At 46.3% G+C, this 24,480-nt stretch overlaps 1 protein-coding gene across 2 annotated transcripts in view; it reads right to left on the reverse strand.

The window, feature by feature from the left end:
- The window catches only part of LOC135054772 (cytolytic toxin-alpha-like), a 184,405-nt gene that overhangs the window by 159,120 nt on the left and 805 nt on the right, over window positions 1-24,480 (reverse strand). The window contains exon 2 of one of the 2 annotated variants that reach the window (XM_063958093.1): window positions 21,684-23,449. The exons of the other annotated variant lie outside the window; for it this stretch is intronic. Coding sequence (XP_063814163.1) covers window positions 21,762-23,449 — 1,688 coding nt within the window. The 3' untranslated portion in view covers window positions 21,684-21,761. Of the gene's footprint in view, window positions 1-21,683; window positions 23,450-24,480 lie in introns of those variants that run through there. 2 annotated transcript variants of the gene reach the window in all.

Here is a 24,480-nt window from a genome sequence, read left to right on the forward strand (position 1 = left end):
ACCCCCAGTAATTTCGGGTTGAACCCGACACCAGAATTCAACACTCTCTGTCTGCTACTGCACAATCCTGGTCCAGAGTCATTGGCTGGGATGAACCAGCTGCAATCAAAGAAGTGCTGCATCAGCTGCAACCAGTACTTAGAAATAAGTGGTTCCAAGTGCCCATGGTAGCGGCAGCGACTACCTAACCTGCAACTGGTGCGCAGTTCGCCTTTCAATTGCAGATTGTGGCGGAATAACACTAGTAGCAGGATAACGGTGGATTACTGACGGCAAGAGGAATCAAGTCGTTTGTAAAACTGCAATGACAATGAGAACCATACGATGGCGTATAACAATGAGAGTTATACGGTGGTGTATATGTTGGCCAGCGTACAAAAGTCAGTTAAATCCAGTGGATTGTATAAAACTCTGGCCCAATCATTTATCTTCTTATAAAACGCAATAGAGAGTTTGTTTCATTGGCTTATAGGATACCGTTATCTTGTCTGCAGTGAACTGTAGTAGAGACAGTTGAGCTAGCGATTAAGGATTATCAGGGTGCAGGCTACCCCCCCCCCCCCCCCCCCAGGCATCATCTTTATGTGTGAGACATAATTGCTCAGTTTGTTCACCTGTCTACGGTACATCACCCAATTAAGTATGTGCCTGAGATGTAGGTAGGTACACTAATACATACGACTGTAGAAAAGAGGGACCTCACTAATAAGTTAATATTGAGGTTTACAAGCAGACAAGACACCAACCAGGTTCTTGAAGATATAAATGCGGGCAAATAATATTATAATACTTTCCGGTATAGTAGTGTTTATCAGGTTGCAGGTGGTAAGTGGGCATGCAGCAGTCAGCGTTATGCTGCTTGTGGATAACAGTTATATGCATCAAAAATAATATCTGAGAACAAAAAGAGTGTTAGAATAGACTTCCAGGTACAGAGTAATAATAAACAAATCCATTGAACATGCCCAGGTCAATAGCTCTAATAGCCACTAGAGTCTGGCGGGAAGGAGCAGTGCAGGCAGGAAAGGAGCCATAGTTCCCAGTGTCCACAAGTCAGAATGGCTGCCAAAACACGCCCATGCACCCCGTCCTATATTATTGATATCCAATGAAATCATGTTGCCAGGTCATGCCATAACGTCAGATCAGCTTCCCATGTCACTTCTACAGTTTTTGAAACATTTCAGATTAATGTATAGTGGAGACTCAGCCTGTACAAATGTCACTGCCTTTGCCATGTAAATGGTGAGTTCAATATAACCGGATAACAGGCAGATCAAATTAATCAAGTCAACCGACCTCCACAGCTGCCTCGCCTCACCTCTGCCATGTGAACACTAGGACCAGGCTTACTACCCCTCTGGCTGAGAACATTGGGACTGATCCCGGGCTTACCCATCATGGGGGGTCATCCCGAGTTGATCGCTCGCTAGCTACCTTTTGCAGCGCTGCGATCAGATAGTCGCCGCCTATGGCGGAGTGTATTTTCGCTTTGCAAGTGTGCGAACGCTTTTGCAGCCGAGCGGTACAAAAACATTTTGTGCAGTTTCTGAGTAGTTCTGGACTTAATCAGCCGCTGCGATCACTTCAGCCTGTCCGGTCCCGGAATTGACATCAGACACCCGCCCTGCAAACGCTTGGACACGCCTGCGTTTCTCCAAACTCTCCAAGGAAACGGTCAGTTGCCACCCACAAACGCCCTCTTCCTGTCAGTCTCCTTGCGATCGGCTGTGCGAATAGATTCTTCATTAAATCATTCGCTCAGCAACAATCCGCTTTGTACCTGTACGACGCGCCTGCGCAGTTTTGCAGAGTTTTGACCTGATAGCACCACAGCGAAAAACCCTAGCATGCAATCAGGTTGGAATGACCCCCAAGGTGAGCAGGGAGCTGAGGAGGGATAGCATTAGGTCCAGGCTCAGCAGGGACCTGTGTTTGGGACAGAAGCTCACCATACTCTCTCACATCCCTGTACTGTTTTCCCATGGGACCAGGACATTTATACTTTATATAATGTCATCAAAATAATGTTTTATCCCAATTTTCCTCATTCCGTTGGATTCCTGTAAATGTGTTTTTACCATGTGCTTATTTTTCTTTTCTCCCTCTTATAGCGTACTGCGCCACGCCGTGTGCTATTCCTGTAATGTGTATCGCAACTATTTGCACATCCTTCAGTGGAAACCTACACAGTGTACCCCAGACGGCTGCCTCGGATGGTTCCTCTGCTGGCAGGATGTACCTCATGTGGATATTTCCATGCAGGGTACATCATATTATTACATGCTTCAGTTTATGCCTTGGGTTCTTGTATGGCTTGTCTCCCACAGTATAGAGTGCCAAGATGGCTACCTCACCTGGTAAATGTGAGAGGGGAATATGCAACCCATGTAAATTATTTCCCAAAATGCCTACTCCAACCAGTGGCGTGCGGTGAGGTCAGTGGCTGGTGAGGCACTACAGCCATAATGTCCACCGGATCCTGCCGATGACCCCTATCGCCACCGAGCCAATGCCCACTACTGCCTCTGAGCCGATGCCTGCTGCCACCGCCAATGGCTTACAAACTTGCCTACCATGACAACTGACCCAGCCCTCCACCACTAATTTACATCTCAGTCCGATGCCGCCAATGCCCGCTGCCTGCCTCTCATACTTGTGATATATTGTACATTTTTATAGAAAAAAAATAAAAATGAGTGTTTGGGACTGGGAAGGGAGTGGGAGGAGGACATGAATGCAATTTTGTTGTCCAGGGCTTCCATTAACCTAATGGAGAATGGTCTTAATGGGTTAAAAAAAAAAATGCGTGAGGTCCCCCCTCCTAAGTATAACCAGCCTCGGGCTCTTTGAGCCGGTCCTGGTTGTTTAAATACTGGGAAAAAATTGGACAGGGGTTCCCCGTATTTAGACAACCAGCACCGGGCTCTTAGACCAGTCCTGGTTCCAAAAATACGGGGGGAAAAAGGTGTAGGGGTCCCCCGTATTTTTAAAACCAGCACCGGGCTCCACTAGCCAGGGACATAATGCCACAGCCGGGGGACACATTTATGTAGGTCCCTGCGGCCGTGGCATTACCCCCCCAACTAGTCACCCCTGGCCGGGGTTCCCTGGAGGAGTGCCCCCCCTCCAGGCACCCAAGGGCCAGGGGTGAAGCCAGAGGCTGTCCCCAGCACCCCTGGGCGGTGGGTGCCAGGCTGATAGCCTGGCTGTGCCTGCTGCCTGGCTGCGCCTGCTGCAGCCAGGAAGGGGGATCACTAGTGATTGGACAGCGGATCCAGCACTGGATCCGCTGGGCCAATCATATCTGGGGGAATGACAGGGGCATGCATTCATCAGTATAGGTGCCGCTTTCCCGTTCTTTTTCAATGGGCTTTCACAGCCCATTGATGCGCCCCGCCCCCTGCCCGCCCCCCGCTGCCCGGACTTTAATGTTAGGTGTGGGAGGCACCTCTCCTGCTGCCTCCCAGCCTAACATTTTCACGGGGGGAGATTATTAAAATAATAAAAGAAGATATTTATCACAGACTGTTATAAATATCTTCTTTTTATTATTTTAATCATTATGACAGGGGAGGCACTGCCTCTCCTGACTGCACGTCCCTGACTCCAACCCTGCATCACACTAATTGTATTCTTTACTGTAGATTTTCTGTGTGGCTTGTCTATTGCTGTAGTACTTAAATCTTTGGTATCTTGTGGATTGTTTTTGATGTTTGTAAAGCTCTTTAAGTTCTGTTGGAGAAAGAGCGCTATAAAAATAAAATTATTATTATTATTATCATTATTATTAGTGGGTTATATGCATCAAGTACAATAATATGCAACAGCCTCTTTAATACAACAGTTTATCTTCACATTAGCACTAAGAAATGGAAATACAGCAGTTCATGAACTGAGGTGAGTTGTTGCAATAACAGTGGTGCTTTACTTTCCTGACACCGAGGTGCTAAATTGTGGTAGTAAGAGGTAATAGAAAGACACTGCCTTTTAAATGTATGCACTTCTTTAATTAATAGTCTCCTCAGAATCTTCTTTAACCCCAGTTACAGCTTGCTTAATACTCCAGTTGATAGTACAATGCAGGGACGTGCAGTCAGGGGAGGCAGGGGAGGCAGCACTAATGATTAAAATAATACAAAGAAGATACATAAGACATATATTCTGTGTCAGATGTATCCGCTTTGTATTATTATAATGATTGTAGTCCGCATGTACTACATTTGGGAGGCACTGACAGCTAGTGCCTCCCGTAACCAGTGGGAACGGGACAAAGCGGGGGGCGGGGCTATGCGCTGGGCTGTAAAAGCCTATCACAAAAACAGTGGAAAGCGGCACTTATACAAGTGCCTCGCTAGCAGGGAAAGCACACCCCTGCTAGCGAGGCACCTGTGATTGGACAGCGGATCCAGTGCTGGATCCGCTGGTCCAATCACATAGACGCGGCTGGGAGAAGTGGCGGCGGGACACGTCAGGCACTGCTCCAGCTGCAGCGCGCCGGGATGCCGAGGAGACAGAGTGAATGCGGCGCTGACTATGAGCGGCTCCCCCCTCCCTGCCTCCTTACTCACAGCACTGTTCTTGCAGCGGTACATGGAGAAGGGGGGAGAGCAGAAGACAGCACCGCGAGAGCCAGGTGCAGAGAGCTGGGAGTGCTTTATGCAGCGGGTGGCGCTAACTCCCTTCCTCCACTGCTCTCTCCCAGGGAGCAGCACTGACACCTCTGCGGAAGACACATATGCCGAGGCCAGGACCCAGGTGAGGGGGGGGGGGAGAGAGTGAATGAAAGTAACGTGGGAAGGGGGGCAGCTCACACCCACAGATCACCAGAGACTCCCTCCCCCCCGTGACAGGGCTGCAGGGAGTAGTAGTGGAAGGGGGGGGGGGGGGGGGGGGGGGGGGATGGGGGCACTGTGTACACCAGCTAGTGTCGGGCTGGCTTTGGAGCCTGCTGCTTAATGGTGAGGGGTTATTTTTATAAAAAGGGGCGTGGTCACATATCCGTGATTAAGCCACGCCCCCGACTGTGCCAAGTCTCCTGCGATCTGACTGCTGCTTTGCCTACTTTGCTGACACTGTCTCCTGCAGTGTGAGCTGGCACCTCCACCTGGAGGTAACTACTGTGGTAGTGTGTGTCAGTGTGTGTGTGCCTCAGTGTGTCTGTGTGTCTCAGTAAAAGTGCAAATGCCTCAGTGTGAGTGTCAGTGTGCGTGTCTCAGTATGAGTGTGTGCGCCTTAGTGTGAGTGTCAGTGTGCGTGTCTCAGTATGAGTGTGTGTGCCTCAGTGTGAGTGACAGTGTGCGTGTCTCAGTATGAGTGTGTGCGCCTCAGTGTGAGTGTCAGTGTGCGTGTCTCAGTATGAGTGTGTGTGCCTCAGTGTGAGTGTCAGTGTGCGTGTCTCAGTATGAGTGTGTGTGCCTCAGTGAGTGTCAGTGTGCGTGTCTCAGTATGAGTGTGTGCACCTCAGTGTGAGTGTCTCAGTATGAGTGTCAGTGTGCGTGTCTCAGTATGAGTGTGTGCGCCTCAGTGTGAGTGTCAGTGTGCGTGTCTCAGTATGAGTGTGTGCGCCTCAGTGTGAGTGTCAGTGTGCGTGTCTCAGTATGAGTGTGTGTGCCTCAGTGTGAGTGTCAGTGTGCGTGTCTCAGTATGAGTGTGTGTGCCTCAGTGTGAGTGTCAGTGTGCGTGTCTCAGTATGAGTGTGTGCGCCTCAGTGTGAGTGTCAGTGTGCGTGTCTCAGTGTGAGTGTCAGTGTGCGTGTCTCAGTATGAGTGTGTGCGCCTCAGTGTGAGTGTCAGTGTGCGTGTCTCAGTATGAGTGTGTGTCTCAGTATGAGTGTGTGCGCCTCAGTGTGAGTGTCAGTGTGCGTGTCTCAGTATGAGTGTGTGTGCCTCAGTGTGAGTGTCAGTGTGCGTGTCTCAGTATGAGTGTGTGTGCCTCAGTGTGAGTGTCAGAGTGCGTGTCTCAGTATGAGTGTGTGTACCTCAGTGTGAGTGTCAGTGTGCGTGTCTCAGTATGAGTGTGTGTGCCTCAGTGTGAGTGTCTCAGTATGAGTGTCAGTGTGCGTGTCTCAGTATAAGTGTGTGCGCCTCAGTGTGAGTGTCAGTGTGCGTGTCTCAGTATGAGTGTGTGCGCCTCAGTGTGAGTGTCAGTGTGCTTGTCTCAGTGTGAGTGTGTGTGCCTCAGTGTGAGTGTCAGTGTGTGTGCCTCAGTGTGAGTGTCAGTGTGCGTTTCTCAGTATGAGTGTGTGTGCCTCAGTGTGAGTGTCAGTGTACGTGTCTCAGTATGAGTGTGGGTGCCTCAGTGTGAGTGTGTGTGCCTCAGTACAGTGTGAGTGCTTGTCAGTGTGACTTTGTGGACAGAAAAGCATAAATTGAATGTCTGCAACAGGATCCCCACCCTGAGCCTCTGAAAATATCTCAAACAGATGCAAATGGATGGTTATATCATGAAGTACTGATATAAAGCCAACTACCTAATTTATAAGCCCAACAGAGCAGATGTATAATACATCTGGTGCTCCCCAGAGCCAAATAAACAGAGAAAATACACTTAGAAAAAGAATGCTCTTTTTTGGGGGGCACGCTTGAAAATGTCTGCAGGGTTGTAAATGCACACTTAGAAAAAATTAAAACATAACTTTTATTATTCCATCTTCAAAAGAGTACAGTTCCCCAAAATACTTAGACATACCAAACATTGAATTAAATCAAACGTAAAAGTGACCTTTAATGTATACACAGTTTGTTGATCACATAATCCGATAATCACTACTCTAGTCATAAATGACAATACCAATTAATGTTTTACACCAAAAAGATCTGAAATGTTTACAAATGACTGAAACTGCACATGTAATATAGGAGCAATTCCAACTGTGGACCTCATTCATTATCCGCATAACACTCGGTCAAAAGCATAAATACAAAAAACAAGTTAATTGGCATTAATGATCCTTAATCATATTGCTCCCTAACCGCCAATTATTGTGATATTTGAAAAAGATCACATAAATATAAAATAATGTAAAGTTAGAGTAACCCAATATGGAAAAGACACAATTGTCACCTCAATTAATAAAGTATCGAGGTCCTTTAGAATAACAGTATAGGCTTGTATTAGAGAGAACAGTATTCACCTCAATTGATCAAGCATGAGCGTCTCAGGAGCAACAATGGTGGTCATTCCGAGTTGATCGCTCGTTGCCGATTTTTGCTATATTGCGATTTTCCGCTTACTGCGCATGCGCAATGTCCGCAGTGCGACTGCGCCAAGTAAATTTGCTATGCAGTTAGGTATTTTACTCACGGCATTACGAGGTCTTTTCTTTGTTCTGGTGATCGTAATGTGATTGACAGGAAGTGGGTGTTTCTGGGCGGAAACTGGCCGTTTTAAGGGTGTGTGTGAAAAAACGTTGCCGTTTCTGGGAAAAACGCGGGAGTGGCTGGAGAAACGGGGGAGTGTCTGGGCGAACGCTGGGTGTGTTTGTGACGTCAAACCAGGAACGAAACTGACTGAACTGATCGCACTGGCAGAGTAAGTCCCGAGCTACTCACAAACTGCTAAGAAATTTCTACTCGCAATTTTGCGAATCTTTTGTTCGCAATTTTGCTATACTAAGATTTACTCCCAGAGGGCGGCAGCTTAGCGTGTGCAATGCTGCTAAAAGCAGCTAGCGAGCGAACAACTCGGAATGAGGGCCAATATACTGCAAGCTTGTGATAAAGATAACAGAAACGCTGATGTGTTCTAATTACTAAAACGTTTGTTGCTTATGTAAGTGGTAGCAACACTGTTATTTTATGATTGCCACATTGTTAGAATTTTTTGTTGAAGAAAGCGATTGATACAATTTGATTCAGCAGATTGTGCAGTAACATAGTTATTTGCATAGGTATTTCCAGTTAAAACAGGAATACATAATTGTGTACCTGCACTGTATAATGTACTGTAAATAAAAAAAATAAGACAGACAGAACACTTCTGCTGTTGGTGTTAGATGCTGATCGTAACCCTGATGCCAAAGGACAGTGCAGGGAGACTACAACAAATTCGCCAATGAGAGAGTGCTGAAAAATAGGAAAAAATATTGAGCTAATATGTGAGGTAAATTACCGAGAGTGTAGTACAGTATATAGTGATAGAGGGTCCCTTCTGCTGTCTGCGTTAGGGGGAACGGGTCACCCTGATACTAAAAAGCTTTTCCGTGTGCCTTTCCCGATCGCTGATAAGAGCAGGACCAGAAAAAAATGTGTGCATTTACATCCCTGTGGACATTTTCAAGCGTGCCCCCCAAAAAGTGTGTTTTCAGTGTGACATTGTGTGAGCTCACCCGTGCTGTTCCACGGACCCCGGGATGTACTGTTTATGTTGTATTTTAAATTGTGCTATACCTAGTGTCACCCTCTCCGTGTAACCCACTGCTGTCATCCTCTCCACAGCATCACCCTCTCCCTGGCACCCACTTCTGTCACCCTCTCCCTGGTGTCACCCTCTCCCTGTCTCCCAATGCTGTCAGTGTCACCTTCTCTCTGGCACCCACTTCTGTCACCCTCTCCCTGGTGTCACCCTCTCCCTGTCTCCCAATGCTGTCAGTGTCACCTTCTCTCTGGCACCCACTTCTGTCACCCTCTCCCTGTCTCCCAATGCTGTCAGTGTCACCTTCTCTCTGGCACCCACTTCTGTCACCCTCTCCCTGTCTCCCAATGCTGTCAGTGTCACCTTCTCTCTGGCACCCACTGCTGTCACCCTCTCCCTGGCATCACCCTCTCCCTGTCTCCCAATGCTGTCAGTGTCACCTTCTCTCTGGCACCCACTTCTGTCACCCTCTCCCTGGTGTCACCCACTCTGTCACCCAATGCTGTCAGCGTCACCTTCTCTCTGTCACCCAATGCTGTCATCCTTTCCCTGGTGTCACCCTCTCTGTCTCCCAATGCTGTCAGTGTCACCTTCTCTCTGGCACCCACTTCTGTCACCCTCTCCCTGGCATCACCCTCTCCCTGTCTCCCAATGCTGTCAGCGTCACCCTCTCTGTCACCCACTGCTGTCACCCTCTCCCTGGCATCACCCTCCCCCCTTAATATTTATTTTTTATATTACCAAATTTACAATATATTAGCCGCCTGCTCATCACAAGTTAGGCAGTGGCTGCATCGGAATGGGATGCAAATTAGCGGCAGGGGGGCCAGGACGGTTGATGGCGTCAATTTTGTAGTAGATTGGCATAGGCAGCAGCCATTAGCAGCAGCAGCAGTGGGTATTGGCTTGTGGGGCAATAGAAGACATCAGCTCAGCGGTGGTAGGGGTCATCGGTGGGCCTCAGCGTACATTATGGCTGCAGTGCCTCACCAGCCACTGACCTCACTGCACGCCACTGGTACAATGAGTCGTATACAGTCTTAAAACTATGTAGGTATAGGACTGTCAGTCACCGGACTGCTCAGTCCACGCCTGCTGACATGAACTGTTAGGCTCTGCATGTGGATCCTGCAGCTGCCAGGACATGGGTGCCGACATCTTCGTTTCAGTCAGCTAATCATCATTCACCCAATCCTGCACTGGTTTCTAATCACCTGACTGCATCAGTGGTTTGAGCCACCTATTTAAATTTCTTAAGACAATTGCCCTTTGCCAGAACAACTTTGCATTAAGCCTGTATCCCTGGCTCCCACAGCATGCTATTATTGTTCCCTGTGTTTGTTCCAGTGCTGCTGCTGTTACCCACTACTGCATATCTCCTCAGCACCAGTTACCATATATTAGCTGGATACTTACTGCAGTTTCCAGTGCTACTGATACCTGCTCAGCACATCTCAAGGGTTGTGACTGTGCCAATCAAAGCTGAGTTAACTGGTTAAAGACACTTTATTGCATTAAGTAAATACACTAAGGGCCTGATTCAGACGTCTTTAGACTTAGCTGCTCTGCTACAATATGCTAATATGCAGGAGGTGTATTGTATAATTAGACACCTCCTACATTGTATGATCCGATGCTGCGTCTGAATCGTAAAGCTGTGAATGTTTTATTCTATATATCCTGGAACAGTGTACGATATATTGGGGGCATAAGAAGTTAAGAACTTATTGCTTGTTTTGAGTAGACCTCTGCCTATGAAGGCAGATAGCTACCTGCCATGTTTTTCATTGCAGCAGCTGTGTGTGACGTCACGCAGCCGCCGCGACAAGCACAAGCAACGGCCCAGACACGCCTCCATTATCCGGACCACGTCCCTTAAACAGAGAGTCGACGCCCTCAAAACAAAGCGTCAACGCCCCATTCCCGACCTCCTCCAGATCTTAAACTGCGTTCTGCAGAGAAAACAGTTTAGGACCTTGCACATGCGCGTACCGTCGTGCACGCATGCTCAGATATGCAAAAAAATCTTCATAGCAATTTTCGCACATCAGCGACGGGGTCTGTATTAGGCCCTATGGGACTTACTACTGCAAGAACCAGCATACACACACCCTACATGAACCCAGGTCACATGGGGATAGATGTATGAAGCAGAAATATCTGGGGAAGTGATATCAGTGCATCTTATGTGCACTGATGCTACTTCCCCCGATGTTTGATGCGGTGGTGTGTGCAAGGTGACAGGGGCTCTATGCAGGGCAATGTATGAACAGTCAGTTGCACCGACCATTCTGACACCTGCAGCTATCGATTTGGACAGCTGCAGGTGTCATTGTCCATACACCACATCCAGGGACAGCGCTGTCTCTGGCTGCAGTGGCTGCTAGCTCCGCGCTGCACAGGAGATCTCGCCAGAGTAGCAAGATCTCGCACATGCTCACTGGAGCTGGCCGGGGCAGAGACACAGAGCATCAGTACTACGCTGACGCTCTGTGGATAGTCTGACAATGGAGGGAGGAGTTTTCACTACGCCACTTCGGCATCCAAGATGTTAATACATCTCGGCGCTGCAGCCTCCTTCAGTCATCACTGGAAGATACGAACACATCTGCATACTATAACATATCAAAAATCTTTATTCATACATAAGTGATCTTAATACTGAAACTTTATTTACATTATTTGTCATTAGGTCATACCCACACATTCATTAATTAAAAATACACATTATATACCCTTTTTTTTTTTTTACACTTATATTACCCTATTTTTAGAATATCAGTGAAAACATATGAGGGAGTTTTCCGATCTACAGGACCGTAACACTCTATCCTGGCATTAGGGTGCATAGCAACCACAAACAAATATGGGATCACATGGAGTGGCCTGTGAGTCTGCATATGTGCATGGTCATTCATACATTATTGGCAAGCAACAGGCTCTCTTCAGATCATGTGGCACCTTGTGATTCCATGGTGGGTAGTGAAGGTGCATCTTCACGTCACTGATGCTCCATCTAGAAGTGATAGGGTAGATTTCAACCTCATGGTATAGACTACACAGGAGGGCCCGGATAATACCACTCCACATACCCTAATGGGCATGATCATAGGTTCCCACAACTGTCCATCAGGAAAGGATAGCTCCCATTTTAGGAAGGATGGTAAATGACTGGTGGACACAATAGGGTTCCCTACCACTCCCCCTCCCCTCCCCCCATACTATAACCAGGATTGGTCCCATGGAACCTTGATCAAGGAAGTGGTGGGATGAAGTATACTTCCTGCCCCCCCCCCCCACTTATTCGATTAACTTCTACAGATTACAGGTCCATTTTATAAGGAGCTACAGGGCACCATACATTTAACTTGGTGAACAAGCCAACCCTTGGTGAAATGCACATCCAAAACTAGATACCTTAGGCCCACTGCCACAGAGAGGGGGGGGGGGGATACTAATTACCCTGGCCTGGGCCTGATGGATGGTTGTAGATGGTGGTGCAGAGAGGCTGCTGCCACTTAGCAGCACCAGCTGTCTCATCCATCTGTACGGTGGTGTGGGGGGATCAATCACACTGATCACGCCCCCTGTGGATTTGCCCCTGGATGAGGGGCACAATATCACCCCCAAATCTTTGCGGCACTGAAAAGATTTCTTCCCCCCATCATTTGCATAAGGGGGCATGGTCATCCCTTCTGCGATAAGGCCATGCCTCCGAACCAGTGCCTGGGCCCGCCATAGCTCTCTACACCCCTGCATAGGTCCTGTACACAGAACTGGACCCCACGCACTTATACTCTGATAAGTACTTTATTATTATTTCTCTGACGTCCTAGTGGATGCTGGGGACTCCGTAAGGACCATGGGGAATAGCGGCTCCGCAGGAGACTGGGCACATCTAAAGAAAGCTTTAGGACTATCTGGTGTGCACTGGCTCCTCCCCCCATGACCCTCCTCCAAGCCCCAGTTAGATCTCTGTGCCCGAACGAGAAGGGTGCACACTAGGGGCTCTCCTGAGCTTCTTAGTGAAAGTTTTAGTTTAGGTTTGTTATTTTCAGTGAGACCTGCTGGCAACAGGCTCACTGCATCGAGAGACTAAGGGGAGAAGAAGCGAACTCACCTGCGTGCAGAGTGGATTGGGCTTCTTGGCTACTGGACATTAGCTCCAGAGGGACGATCACAGGCCCAGCCTGGATGGGTCCCAGAGCCGCGCCGCCGGCCCCCTTACAGAGCCAGAAGGCAGAAGAGGTCCGGAAAATCGGCGGCAGAAGACGTCCTGTCTTCAACAAGGTAGCGCACAGCACTGCAGCTGTGCGCCATTGCTCCTCAGCACACTTCACACTTCGGTCACTGAGGGTGCAGGGCGCTAGGGGGGGGGCGCCCTGAGCAGCAATAAAAACACCTTGGCTGGCGAAAATACATCACATATAGCCCCCAGGGCTATATGGATGAATTTTAACCCCTGCCAGAATCCATAAAAAAGCAGGAGAAAAGTCCGCGAAAAAGGGGCGGAGCCTATCTCCTCAGCACACTGGCGCCATTTTCCCTCACAGCTCAGTTGGAGGGAAGCTCCCTGTCTCTCCCCTGCAGTCACTACACTACAGAAAGGGTTAAAAAAGAGAGGGGGGGCACTAATTAAGCGCAGTATTAATGATACAGCAGCTATAAGGGGAAAAACACTTATATAAGGTTATCCCTGTATATATATATAGCGCTCTGGTGTGTGCTGGCAAACTCTCCCTCTGTCTCCCCAAAGGGCTAGTGGGGTCCTGTCCTCTATCAGAGCATTCCCTGTGTGTGTGCTGTATGTAGGTACGTTTGTGTCGACATGTATGAGGAGAAAAATTATGTGGAGATGGAGCAGATTGCCTGGAATAGTGATGTCAACCCCTAGGGGGTCGACACCTGAGTGGATGAACTGTTGGAAGGAATTACGTGACAGTGTCAGCTCTGTATAAAAGACAGTGGTTGACATGAGACAGCCGGCTACTCAGCTTGTGCCTGTCCAGACGTCTCATAGGCTGTCTGGGGCTCTAAAGCGCCCGTTACCTCAGATGGCAGATATAGACGCCGACACGGATACTGACTCCAGTGTCGACGGTGAAGAGACAAATGTGACTTCCAGTAGGGCCACACGTTACATGATTGAGGCAATGAAAAATGTTTTACACATTTCTGATAATACGAGTACCACCAAAAAGGGGTATTATGTTCGGTGAGGAAAAACTACCTGTAGTTTTCCGGAATCTGAGAAATTAAATGAGGTGTGTGATGATGCGTGGTTTTCCCCCGATAACAACTGATAATTTCTAAAATGTTATTGGCATTATATCCTTTCCCGCCAGAGGTTAGGGTGCGTTGGGAAACACCCCCTAGGGAAGATAAAGCGCTCACACGCTTGTAAGGGCTCTACCCTCTCCTGAGATGGCCGCCCTTAAGGATCCTGCTGATAGAAAGCAGGAGGGTATCCTAAAATGTATTTACACACATACTGGTTTTATACTGCGACCAGCAATAGCCTCAGCCTGGATGTGCAGTGCTGGGTTGGCATGGTCGGATTCCCTGACTGAAAATATTGATACCCTAGATAGGGACAGTATATTTTTGCCTATAGAGCATTTAAAAGATGCATTTCTATATATGCGTGATGCACAGCGGAATATTTGCCGACTGGCATCAAGTCTAAGTGCGTTGTCCATTTCTACCAGTAGAGGGTTATGGACACGTCAGTGGTCAGGTGATGCATATTCCAAACGGCATTTGGAAGTATTGCCTTATTAAGGGGAGGAGTTATTTGGGGTCGGTCTTTCAGACCTGGTGGCCACGGCAACAGCTGGGAAATCCACGTTTGTACCCCAGGTCGCCTCTCAACATGAGAAGACGCCGTATTATCAGGCGCAGTCTTTTCGTAGACAAGGGGCAAAAGGTTCCTCATTTCTGCCCCGTGACAGAGGGAGAGGAAAAAGGCTGCAGAAATCAGCCAGTTGACAGGAACAGAAACCCTCTCCCGCCTCTGTCAAGCCCTCAGTATGACGCTGGGGCTTTACAAGCAGAATCAGGCACGGTGGGGGGCCCGTCTCAATGAATTTCAGCGCGCAGTGGGCTCACTCGCAAGTAGACCCCTGGATCCTTCAGGTGATATCTCAGGGGTACAAATTAGAATGCGAGACGTCTCCCCCTCGCCGTTTCCTAAAGTCGGCTTTACCGATGTCTCCTTCTGACACGGAGACAGTTTTGGAAGCCATTCACAAGCTGTATTCCCAGCAGGTGATAATCAAGGTACCCCTCCTGCAACAGGGAAAGGGGTATTATTCCACACTGTTGTGGTACCGAAGCCGGACGGCTCGGTGAGACCGATTCTAAATCTAAAATCTTTGAACACTTACATACAGAGGTTCAAATTCAAGATTGAGTCACTCAGAGCAGTGATTGCGAACCTGGAAGAAGGGGACTACATGATGTCTCGGGACATCAAGGATGCTTACCTTCATGTCAAATTTTACCCTTCTCACCAAGGGTACCTCAGGTTTATGGTACAGAACTGTCACTATCAGTTCAGACGCTGCCGTATGTATGGTCCACGGCACCCCGGGTCTTTACCAAGGTAATGGCCGAAATGATGATATTCCTTCGAAGGAAGGGAATTTTAGTTATCCCTTACTTGGACGATTCCCTGATAAGGGTAAGATCCAGGGAACAGTTGGAGGTCGGTGTAGCACTATCTCAGGTAGTGTTGCGGCAGCACGATTGGATTCTCAATATTCCAAAATCGCAGCTGGTTCCGACGACTCGTCTTCTGTTCCTAGGGATGATCCTGGACACAGTCCAGAAAAAGGTGTTTCTCCCGGAGGAGAAAGCCAGGGAGTTATCCGAGCTAGTCAGGAACCTCCTAAAACCGAGCCAAGTCTCAGTGCATCAATGCACAAGGGTTCTGGGTAAAATGGTGGCTTCCTATGAAGCAATCCCATTCGGCAGATTCCACGCAAGAACTTTCCAGTGGGACCTGCTGGACAAATGGTCCGGGTCGCATTTTCAGATGCATCAGCGGATAACCCTGTCACCAAGGACAAGGGTGTCCCTCCTGTGGTGGTTGCAGAGTGCTCATCTTCTAGAGGGCCGCAGATTCGGCATTCAGGACTGGGTCCTGGTGACCACGGATGCCAGCCTGCGAGGCTGGGTAGCAGTCACACAGGGAAGGAATTTCCAGGGCTTATGGTCAAGCCTGGAGACATCACTTCACATAAATATCCTGAAGCTAAGGGCCATTTACAATGCTCTAAGCTTAGCAAGACCTCTGCTTCAAGGTCAGCCGGTGTTGATCCAGTCGGACAACATCACGGCAGTCACCCACGTAATCAGACAGGGTGGCACAAGAAGCAGGGGGGCAATCGCAGAAGCTGCAAGGATTCTTCGCTGGGCGGAAAATCATGTGATAGCACTGTCAGCAGTATTCATTCCGGGAGTGGACAACTGGGAAGCAGACTTCCTCAGCAGGCACGACCTCCACCCGGGAGAGTGGGGACTTCACCCAGAAGTCTTCCACATGATTGTAAACCGTTGGGAAAAACCAAAGGTGGACATGATGGCGTCCCGCCTCAACAAAAAACTGGACAGGTATTGCGCCAGGTCAAGGGACCCTCAGGCAATAGCTGTGGACGCTCTGGTAACACCGTGGGTGTACCAGTCAGTGTATGTGTTCCCTCCTCTGCCTCTCATACCCAAGGTACTGAGAATTATAAGACGGAGAGGAGTAAGAACTATTCTCGTGGCTCCGGATTGGCCAAGAAGGACTTGGTAACCGGAACTTCAAGAGATGCTCACGGAGGATCCGTGGCCTCTACCTCTAAGAAGGGACCTGCTCCAGCAAGGACCCTGTCTGTTCCAAGACTTACCGTGGCTGCGTTTGATGGCATGGCGGTTGAACGCCGGATCCTGAAGGAAAAAAGGCATTCCGGATGAAGTCATCCCTATCCTCATCAAAGCCAGGAAGGATGTAACCGCAAAACATTATCACCGCATTTGGCGAAAATATGTTGCGTGGTGCGAGGCCAGTAAGGCCCGACGGAGGAAATTCAACTGGGTCGATTCCTACATTTCCTGCAAACAGGAGTGTCTATGGGCCTGAAATTGGGGTCCATTAAGGTTCAAATTTCGGCTCTGTCCATTTTCTTCCAAAAAGAACTAGCTTCAGTCCCTGAAGTTCAGACGTTTGTAAAAGGGGTACTGCATATACAGCCTCCTTTTGTGCCTCCAGTGGCACTTTGGGATCTCAATGTAGTTTTTGGGTTCCAAAAGTCACATTGGTTTGAACCACTTAAATCTGTGGAGTTAAAATATCTCACATGGAATGTGGTCATGCTATTGGCCCTGGCCTCGGCCAGGCGCGTGTCAGAGTTGGCGGCTTTGTCCTATAAAAGCCCTTACCTGATTTTCCATTCGGACAGGGTGGAATTCAGGACTTGTCCTCAATTTCTCTCTAAGGTGGTTTCAGCGTTCACCTGAACCAACCTATTCTGGTGCCTGCGGCTACTAGGGACTTGGAGGACTCCAAGTTGCTAGACGTTGTCAGGGCCCTGAAAAATATGTTTCCAGGACGGCTGGAGTCAGGAAATCTGACTCGCTGTTTATCCTGTATGCACCCAACAAGCTGGGTGCTCCTGCTTCTAAGCAGACTATTGCTCGTTGGATTTGTAGTACAATTCAGCTTGCACATTCTGTGGCAGGCCTGCCACAGCCAAAAATCTGTAAATGCCCACTCCACGAGGAAGGTGGGCTCATCTTGGGCGGCTGCCCGAGGGGTCTCGGCTTTACAACTTTGCCGAGCAGCTACTTGGTCAGGAGCAAATACGTTTGTAAAATTCTACAAAATTGATACCCTGGCTGAGGAGGACCTGGAGTTCTCTCAATTGGTGCTGCAGAGTCATCCGCACTCTCCCGCCCGTTTGGGAGCTTTGGTATAATCCCCATGGTCCTTACGGAGTCCCCAGCATCCACTAGGACGTCAGAGAAAATAAGAATTTACTTACCGATAGAGGTCCGTAGTGGATGCTGGGCGCCCATCCCAAGTGCGGATTGTCTGCAATACTGGTACATAGTTATTGTTACCAAAAAAATTCGGGTTATTGCTGTAGTGAGCCATCTTTTCTAGAGGCTCCTCTGTTATCATGCTGTTAACTGGGTTCAGATCACAAGTTGTACAGTGTGATTGGTGTGGCTGGTATGAGTCTTACCCGGGATTCAAAATCCTTCCTTATTGTGTACGCTCGTCCGGGCACAGTATCCTAACTGAGGCTTGGAGGAGGGTCATGGGGGGAGGAGCCAGTGCACACCAGATAGTCCTAAAGCTTTCTTTAGATGTGCCCAGTCTCCTGCGGAGCCGCTATTCCCCATGGTCCTTACGGAGTCCCCAGCATCCACTACGGACTACGAGAAATAGAATTATCGGTAAGTAAATTCTTATTTTTTATTATATCTATATGCCTGATACATGCTAATTTGCTCAGGTGATATACTGAGTGTGGTTTCTTCCCAAATATGTATATGATGGTACATCCAATTAACTGATGTGGGCACTTAACAGTCTTAACAGACATTGCAGTCTTTTCTATATTATGCTCATGAATATTATTGTAAACCTAATATCGCTAATTTTGTGAGACTACTTAGGTTGCATAATTGTAGAGGTAGATTACTGATACTTAGGAACCTACTATGACCATCCAGAATTGATACTACAATTTCTTATCATATAACACAGTGCACATTACCTTGCACTGAGCCATAGCCCAATTCGTTATATTAATGGGACTCTCATTAAGTGGGGCTCCCTGCATCCCCTGTGCTGGATTACTAACAGGGGCAATGTTCAGAGCATACACACAATAGCAGATCCCTCTTTCTACATCTCTCTTCTCTCATCCGTTACCCACTCCATTGCACTCTCACCCTCCTGTTCACTGTCCTTGGTGAAACGCAGGCATGCAGTAGAAGCAGGGCAGGGGACATATAGGTTTGCTTTGTATGCCTTTTTGGACCAGTTGGTATTGATAACCGTTTGCATGTTTTGGGGGGGGGGGGGCTTTGGACCTATTTTTAATTATAGGCAGTTGGATACATATTAAATTGTGGCCTTTATCTGTTGGAACTAAATACAGGCACACACATCCTGCCATCAGCATATGCACTTCTATACTTTTCTTTGTAGGGCAAGGGTACTGATTGGATACTGGATAGATACTTTGAGTATATCATAACAAAGAAAATCCTGATTAAATATGCAGTATCAAGAGATCTGATTATACAGTATTACATTTTCGCCTAATACAAGCACAAGGGATAACTTGCTTTTTTTGATAATGTGCACTGTGTATCACCAACTGCCATATTGTAAAAATCCACAGGTGACCTGTATCGGGTCCCGAGGACCAAGTTTGAGAACTTGTGGATTAGAGTAATTGTATCCGCATGTGGTATACTTTTATATAGTCATGGATCTCTCTGTACTATCTATACATCTCCTTTGTATCCCATGTGTTTGCCATTTTCATAAAATATCTCTAAATGAGCATGTTTTTATTTTAACATTTACTAGTGTGTAGCCTTATATACAGTATTTCTGGATGTATACATTGTACCTGGGTTTGGGGAGACCTGCTTTGTAACTGAACTGGCCCACTTAATGGGTGACTTTCACTGGGAGACTCCCTTGCACTTTGTCTCTGATACCTTTTCCAAAGATACAGTAGCAGATATAAAACTAAAAATATATACATCTGTGTGTATATGTGTGTGGGTGTCAACCAAGCCAAAGATGCCCAAACTACAGAGCACACAGCATCTATCTGATCAATGCCATTGTCTGCTGTACCAACTGCACGAAGGTCTTCTGTGATCTTCTTGTACAGCGCCATTCCTTCTGTGTCTCCAAACCCTGGTGTGTCTATCATGGCGAGGGAATAAGGCATTTGGCAGCCACTTTCATGGCTCTCAATAACAAGGTTTGGCTGTGAGCTCAGATGTATCTGTAACCTCGTGTACAAGTACCTAAAGTCACCTTTCCATTCACACCCAAGATATAATTGGTCACACCAATGATCAGGGCTGTTTTCAATGTTCCTGTGGCATCTACTAATATAATTACTTTATTAGCTATCTGTATTTTATTCTTGTAACAAGATGCACTTATGATTCACAAATTTCTAGACTTAGCTGATATATGAAAGGCTCATCATTATATTCTCTATTTGTAAACATTGTTGTTTAAGTCTTTCATTGTGAAGAATGAGTGGTACTAGTCATAACACATTGCATGGTACCAAATGGGGGGCTGGATACTTACCTAGGTGACCTCATTATACTTGTGGCATCTCTAACCTAGTTAGAGGTGGGTCTCGTTGACATCATCATGACAGATTTGCAATTATGTCATTACGCCCCACTCCTTAAAGAATATCATTACAAACTTTTGAAAATCCAGAAATTGGAGAGAGAGCATAACAATTATATGTCATCTATATAACCTCATATTCCAATTTACGCTAGTTTAATACATTTGGGTCTCATCATTCAAATAATATGAACATTGGGTCATTACTCTCTGTTGATATCGTGTGATTACCAGTGGACACCCATACACGGCACAATTCATTAGGAAATCTGGAGTGAAGGTATATCTCCCCCATCTGTGCTTGGAAAAACTCAGAGGCACCTTTATTTGAAAGCAGAGTCCCATCTTTAAAAATATCTGGGACATTTGACTATTGTATAATGGCCCTCATTCCGAGTCGTTCGCTCGGTAAATTTCATTGCATCGCAGCGATTTTCAGCTTAGTGCGCACGCGCAATGTCCGCACTGCGACTGCGCCAAGTAAATTTGCTATGAAGTTAGGATTTTTACTCACGGCTTTTTCATCGCTCAGGCGATCGTAATGTGATTGACAGGAAATGGGTGTTTCTGGGCGGAAACTGGCCGTTTTATGGGCGTGTGGGAAAAAACGCTACAGTTTCCGGAAAAAACGCAGGAGTGGCTGGAGAAACGGGGGAGTGTCTGGGCGAACGCTGGGTGTGTTTGTGACGTCAAACCAGGAACGACAAGCACTGAACTGATCGCAGATGCTGAGTAAGTCTGAAGCTACTCTGAAACTGCTAAGAAGTGTGCTAATCGCAATATTGCGAATACATCGTTCGCAATTTTAAGATGCTAAGATACACTCCCAGTAGGCGGCGGCTTAGCGTGTGCAACTCTGCTAAAATCGCCTTGCGAGTGAACAACTCGGAATGACCTCCCATGATCACTGGCAATATAACACTATATTAAAGAAAAACTAGTAGAGTCAGTGGCGGTGAGTGCACTAAATGTATATGGTTTCTCTCATACTGGCATCTACATTCTCAGGGGCATGTTTGTTTGACAGAAGAGTCCTTCTTTGAATAACAATTGACCCTTAGTAAATATTGTGGTTGATGTATGAATCAGTGAAAAGAGTGGAGAAATGGACTAGTGGAGAAGTTGTCCATAGAAACCAATCAGTTTTGAGGAAGTATATATAAAATACAGTACACGTTATAAAATGGTAGGTAGATTCTGATTGGTTGCATTGGACAACTTCTCTACTTCTCCACTGATCAAAAGACCATAACACCATTTACTACAAAAAGAATGAGGTAGTTCAGAGATTTGGATTTTAATATTCAGATCTTTCACAATCAATAAACACACGGCCCTCACATTTGATGAAATTGGTTATCTATTCTCCAAAATGGTGTGGCTTGTTGGGCTACCATTTTATTCCTACACATGTTACGCGTTTCATTCAAACATGTACAAAAATCATCATTATTTGGAAGTGTATATTTAATCATAAAAGCAAAATTTATTTTACTTAATTTTCTTGTAATTTCAGTAAAAGGCACTTTTTTGGCCACTTTGAGTTGTGTGAGCTGTGGAGAAAACATGAGCAGTTTTATTCTACTTCGGGAAAGTCAGTGTTCTGAAAATAAAGATGTACAGTTTCATTTGTGTAGGTACTGTACTACATGAATAGTTAAACAATGATGATAGAATATGATCAATGCAAGCAATGACCAAATAGAATTATCCTTGGGGGTATTGTAATCCTCATTTTCTTTTGTTGTAATTACACTCTCATCACTGAGAGCACTGATCGCAGCTTCACCACATATGGCCAACACACTGATCATGTAGGCTGTCCGTGGCTTTAGCCCCTCAATGAAACAAAAATTCTGTTCTTTCCTGATATTTGTTCTGCTTTCTTTTCAGCCTTTGCCTTGTATTCAACATTATACTCAGTTACTGTGGTCTCTTATAGTTTGTTTTTTGAACTGTAATAGAAGAGAGGAGGGTTCAGCAGTGACGTGTTTGGCTTCAGGTGGACTGGTGGGAAGGGTTATTTCACCTTCTGTAACACTGCTGGCAGCACTAAAACCTGGGTTACAAAATGCAGAGTATCTGAGCTGGTACTTTGAGGCTTTAGTCCTGTAACTGTGATCTTCTGGTCTTTATTTGTTATAAAATGTGACCATTTCTCCTCCTCAGCAGACCTATACTTTATCCTGTATCCATTTATGAACTCTTTCCCAAAGTCTGCAGGACTGGGGGTGAGTTCCATACTATCATGTGTTCTACCACTGATAACTGAGGGATGAGGTTTAGTTGGAGGCTCAAAGTTTGCACTCAGCAAATCCCCACGGTCATACAGGTAAATAGAGACCCCAGGATTACTCTGGTCTGGGACAGATGAGATAATGAATCTGGTCTTCTCACTGGATGCATTGGTGGCAGCAAATTCCTGAAATGCTCTCACACATCTCCTGGCCCTCGTAGTGACATCATTGTCCTTGAACCACGGTGAGATGATTTTATTCTCATAGACATTATATCCAGGTGATTGGAGCCAATTACACATATCAGAAAGATATGTCTCCTTGTTTAAGGAAGCAAAATTATAAAACACAACATAGTCAATCAAAGGGTCAGATATTAGTTTGTTTCTTTCAGTCTGAGATGGGAATACTTTGATGTTGGGCAGCATTTTAACGTAGGAGCTTACAGTATCCATCTCCTGTTCTTTTCTGCTCAAAAACTGTGTAATGTGGAGACTGTTAAATGGAGATTGTTGTATATTATGTAAAATATCAGCAATTGCAGCTTCCTCTAATTTCCCACCACGGATAGAGGGTAAGGTCTGTGCAAGCAGCTTCTTAAATGTGAGTGTAAATAGATCACACTGCTCTCTGAACTGAATGATGTTACTCTTGATATCTGGAAAGGTCTCAGCAGCCGGATGTCTCATCAGATCATTACAGTGTATGGTAACATCTATCATTTTCTGTGTCACCTTTTCTGTCCTGAAAACAAGATCTGCACTAATGTCTCTTACTAACCGTATAGCTTTACTGTCCAGTTTCCTCAATGGATACAGCCATATTATCACAGGTACAACCTTTTCCCCTTTCTCTCCTAGTAGCTTTGGGAGGTCAGTATAAATGTTTATGGCATCTTCATATGTGAGCGGATTGCTCTCCAGGGCGAAGTCTCCATGAACTGTACAGCTAATTTTTTTTACTTGTTCCTTATCTTTATCATTCATTGTCAGATCTCCCTTTCCTTCAGTTGTAATTGAGGGAATTTTTTGAATCATGACCTGGAGTTTCCCTTGTATATGCTGAGTGTTCTCTGAAGTAGACACCTCACGGTCAAATATAAAAAAAGCTTGCGCACCATATACAATACCAGTGACCACATGGGTGGCCATCCCTTTGTCAAACACTTCACGAAAATTCATGTTCTGGGCACCTAAATGGTCCATGCTCAGATACTCAAACCTTGTGGTCCTAGAGTACTTTAGGGTGACTCTGGCTTGGTTCTTAGATGTCTTCTTGGCATTTAGGTAACTGGCAGATCCACCAACTTCTATCAGACCAGAGAGTAAACTGGCTTTTATAGATGCTGAGACATCTAGGGCTGATGATTTATCAGACACTGTGTCTGAGGCTATAATGTCAAAAGATGTGTCCTCTTGAGGTGTTGATGCCACATTCTCTCCCAATGCATGATGGTGCAACAATGTTATACCTGAATAATAACAAAACATGTACAGTCACTGTGCCATAACAAATTCCACCCTGTATCCATTGTAATCTTTCTATTTTATACATGTGTGTAATATGACAACATGTTGAACAGAAACAGCTTCTGTACTAGAAAGAACAAATTGTGACTTTACCAGTGTGCGACATAAGAGAAAAACTAAGAGACACAAAGATGAAGTAGTAGAAGTGAAATAAAGATACAATATAAAGAACACTGTATGTTAGTGGTAGATGTCCAGTACTAGATCAGGGGAAGCCGAAGGGCAGTTTGGGGAATGATTTTAGAGGAGAAGAGCTGCAGTAATCATCCTCTGTGACAGAAGAATGGGTCATGGAAGGCGGAATCAGGCATAGGAAGAAGATGTGTGATATTAGAAGATACAGAAGGTATGACTTGGTGAATAGCTTCCTCCCCAGCTTTGGAATAGTCAGCACAGTCATCCATTGTAGTGGTGGAAGTGGAGATGCCTTAGAGAGTCACTTGCAGTAGTGAGGAAGTCATGGAGAATAAGGGAGGAGGATTGGGGGAGTAGTAGTTGATGATGCAGCTGTCAAAGTCTTTAGAGGAGTAAACCGATGAAGAGGGGAGAACGAGCTGGAAGCTACATACATTAGGTCATTTAATGGAATACCAGTGTGGAGAAATGTGAGGTTTGATGGAGGTGGAAAAAAGATGAGACTCTAATCCATGCTCTCATTATCTCCTGCATTGATTATTGCAATAGTCTCCTAACTGGTCTTCCCAAAGCGAGACTCTCACCACTACAACTGTTACCCATCATATCTGCCTCCAGCAGGTTCTCTCACCCGATTAATGTTTTATTTTTTCCTGTGGGGTACAATGTGTTTGGGGGGTTTTAACTGTGGGGGACAATGTGTGGTGTGTGTTTTTCTTGTAGGCCAATGTGTGTTTTTATTTTTTCTATGGTCACCAATGTGTTTGGGTTTTTTTCCTGCCAGGGACCCCGGTGTGATTAAAACCATGGGCATGGCTCATGGGTATCGAATTTTCTG

Source organism: Pseudophryne corroboree, chromosome 3 (assembly GCF_028390025.1).
Source record: "Pseudophryne corroboree isolate aPseCor3 chromosome 3, aPseCor3.hap2, whole genome shotgun sequence".
Classification (NCBI taxonomy): Eukaryota; Metazoa; Chordata; class Amphibia; order Anura; family Myobatrachidae; genus Pseudophryne; species Pseudophryne corroboree.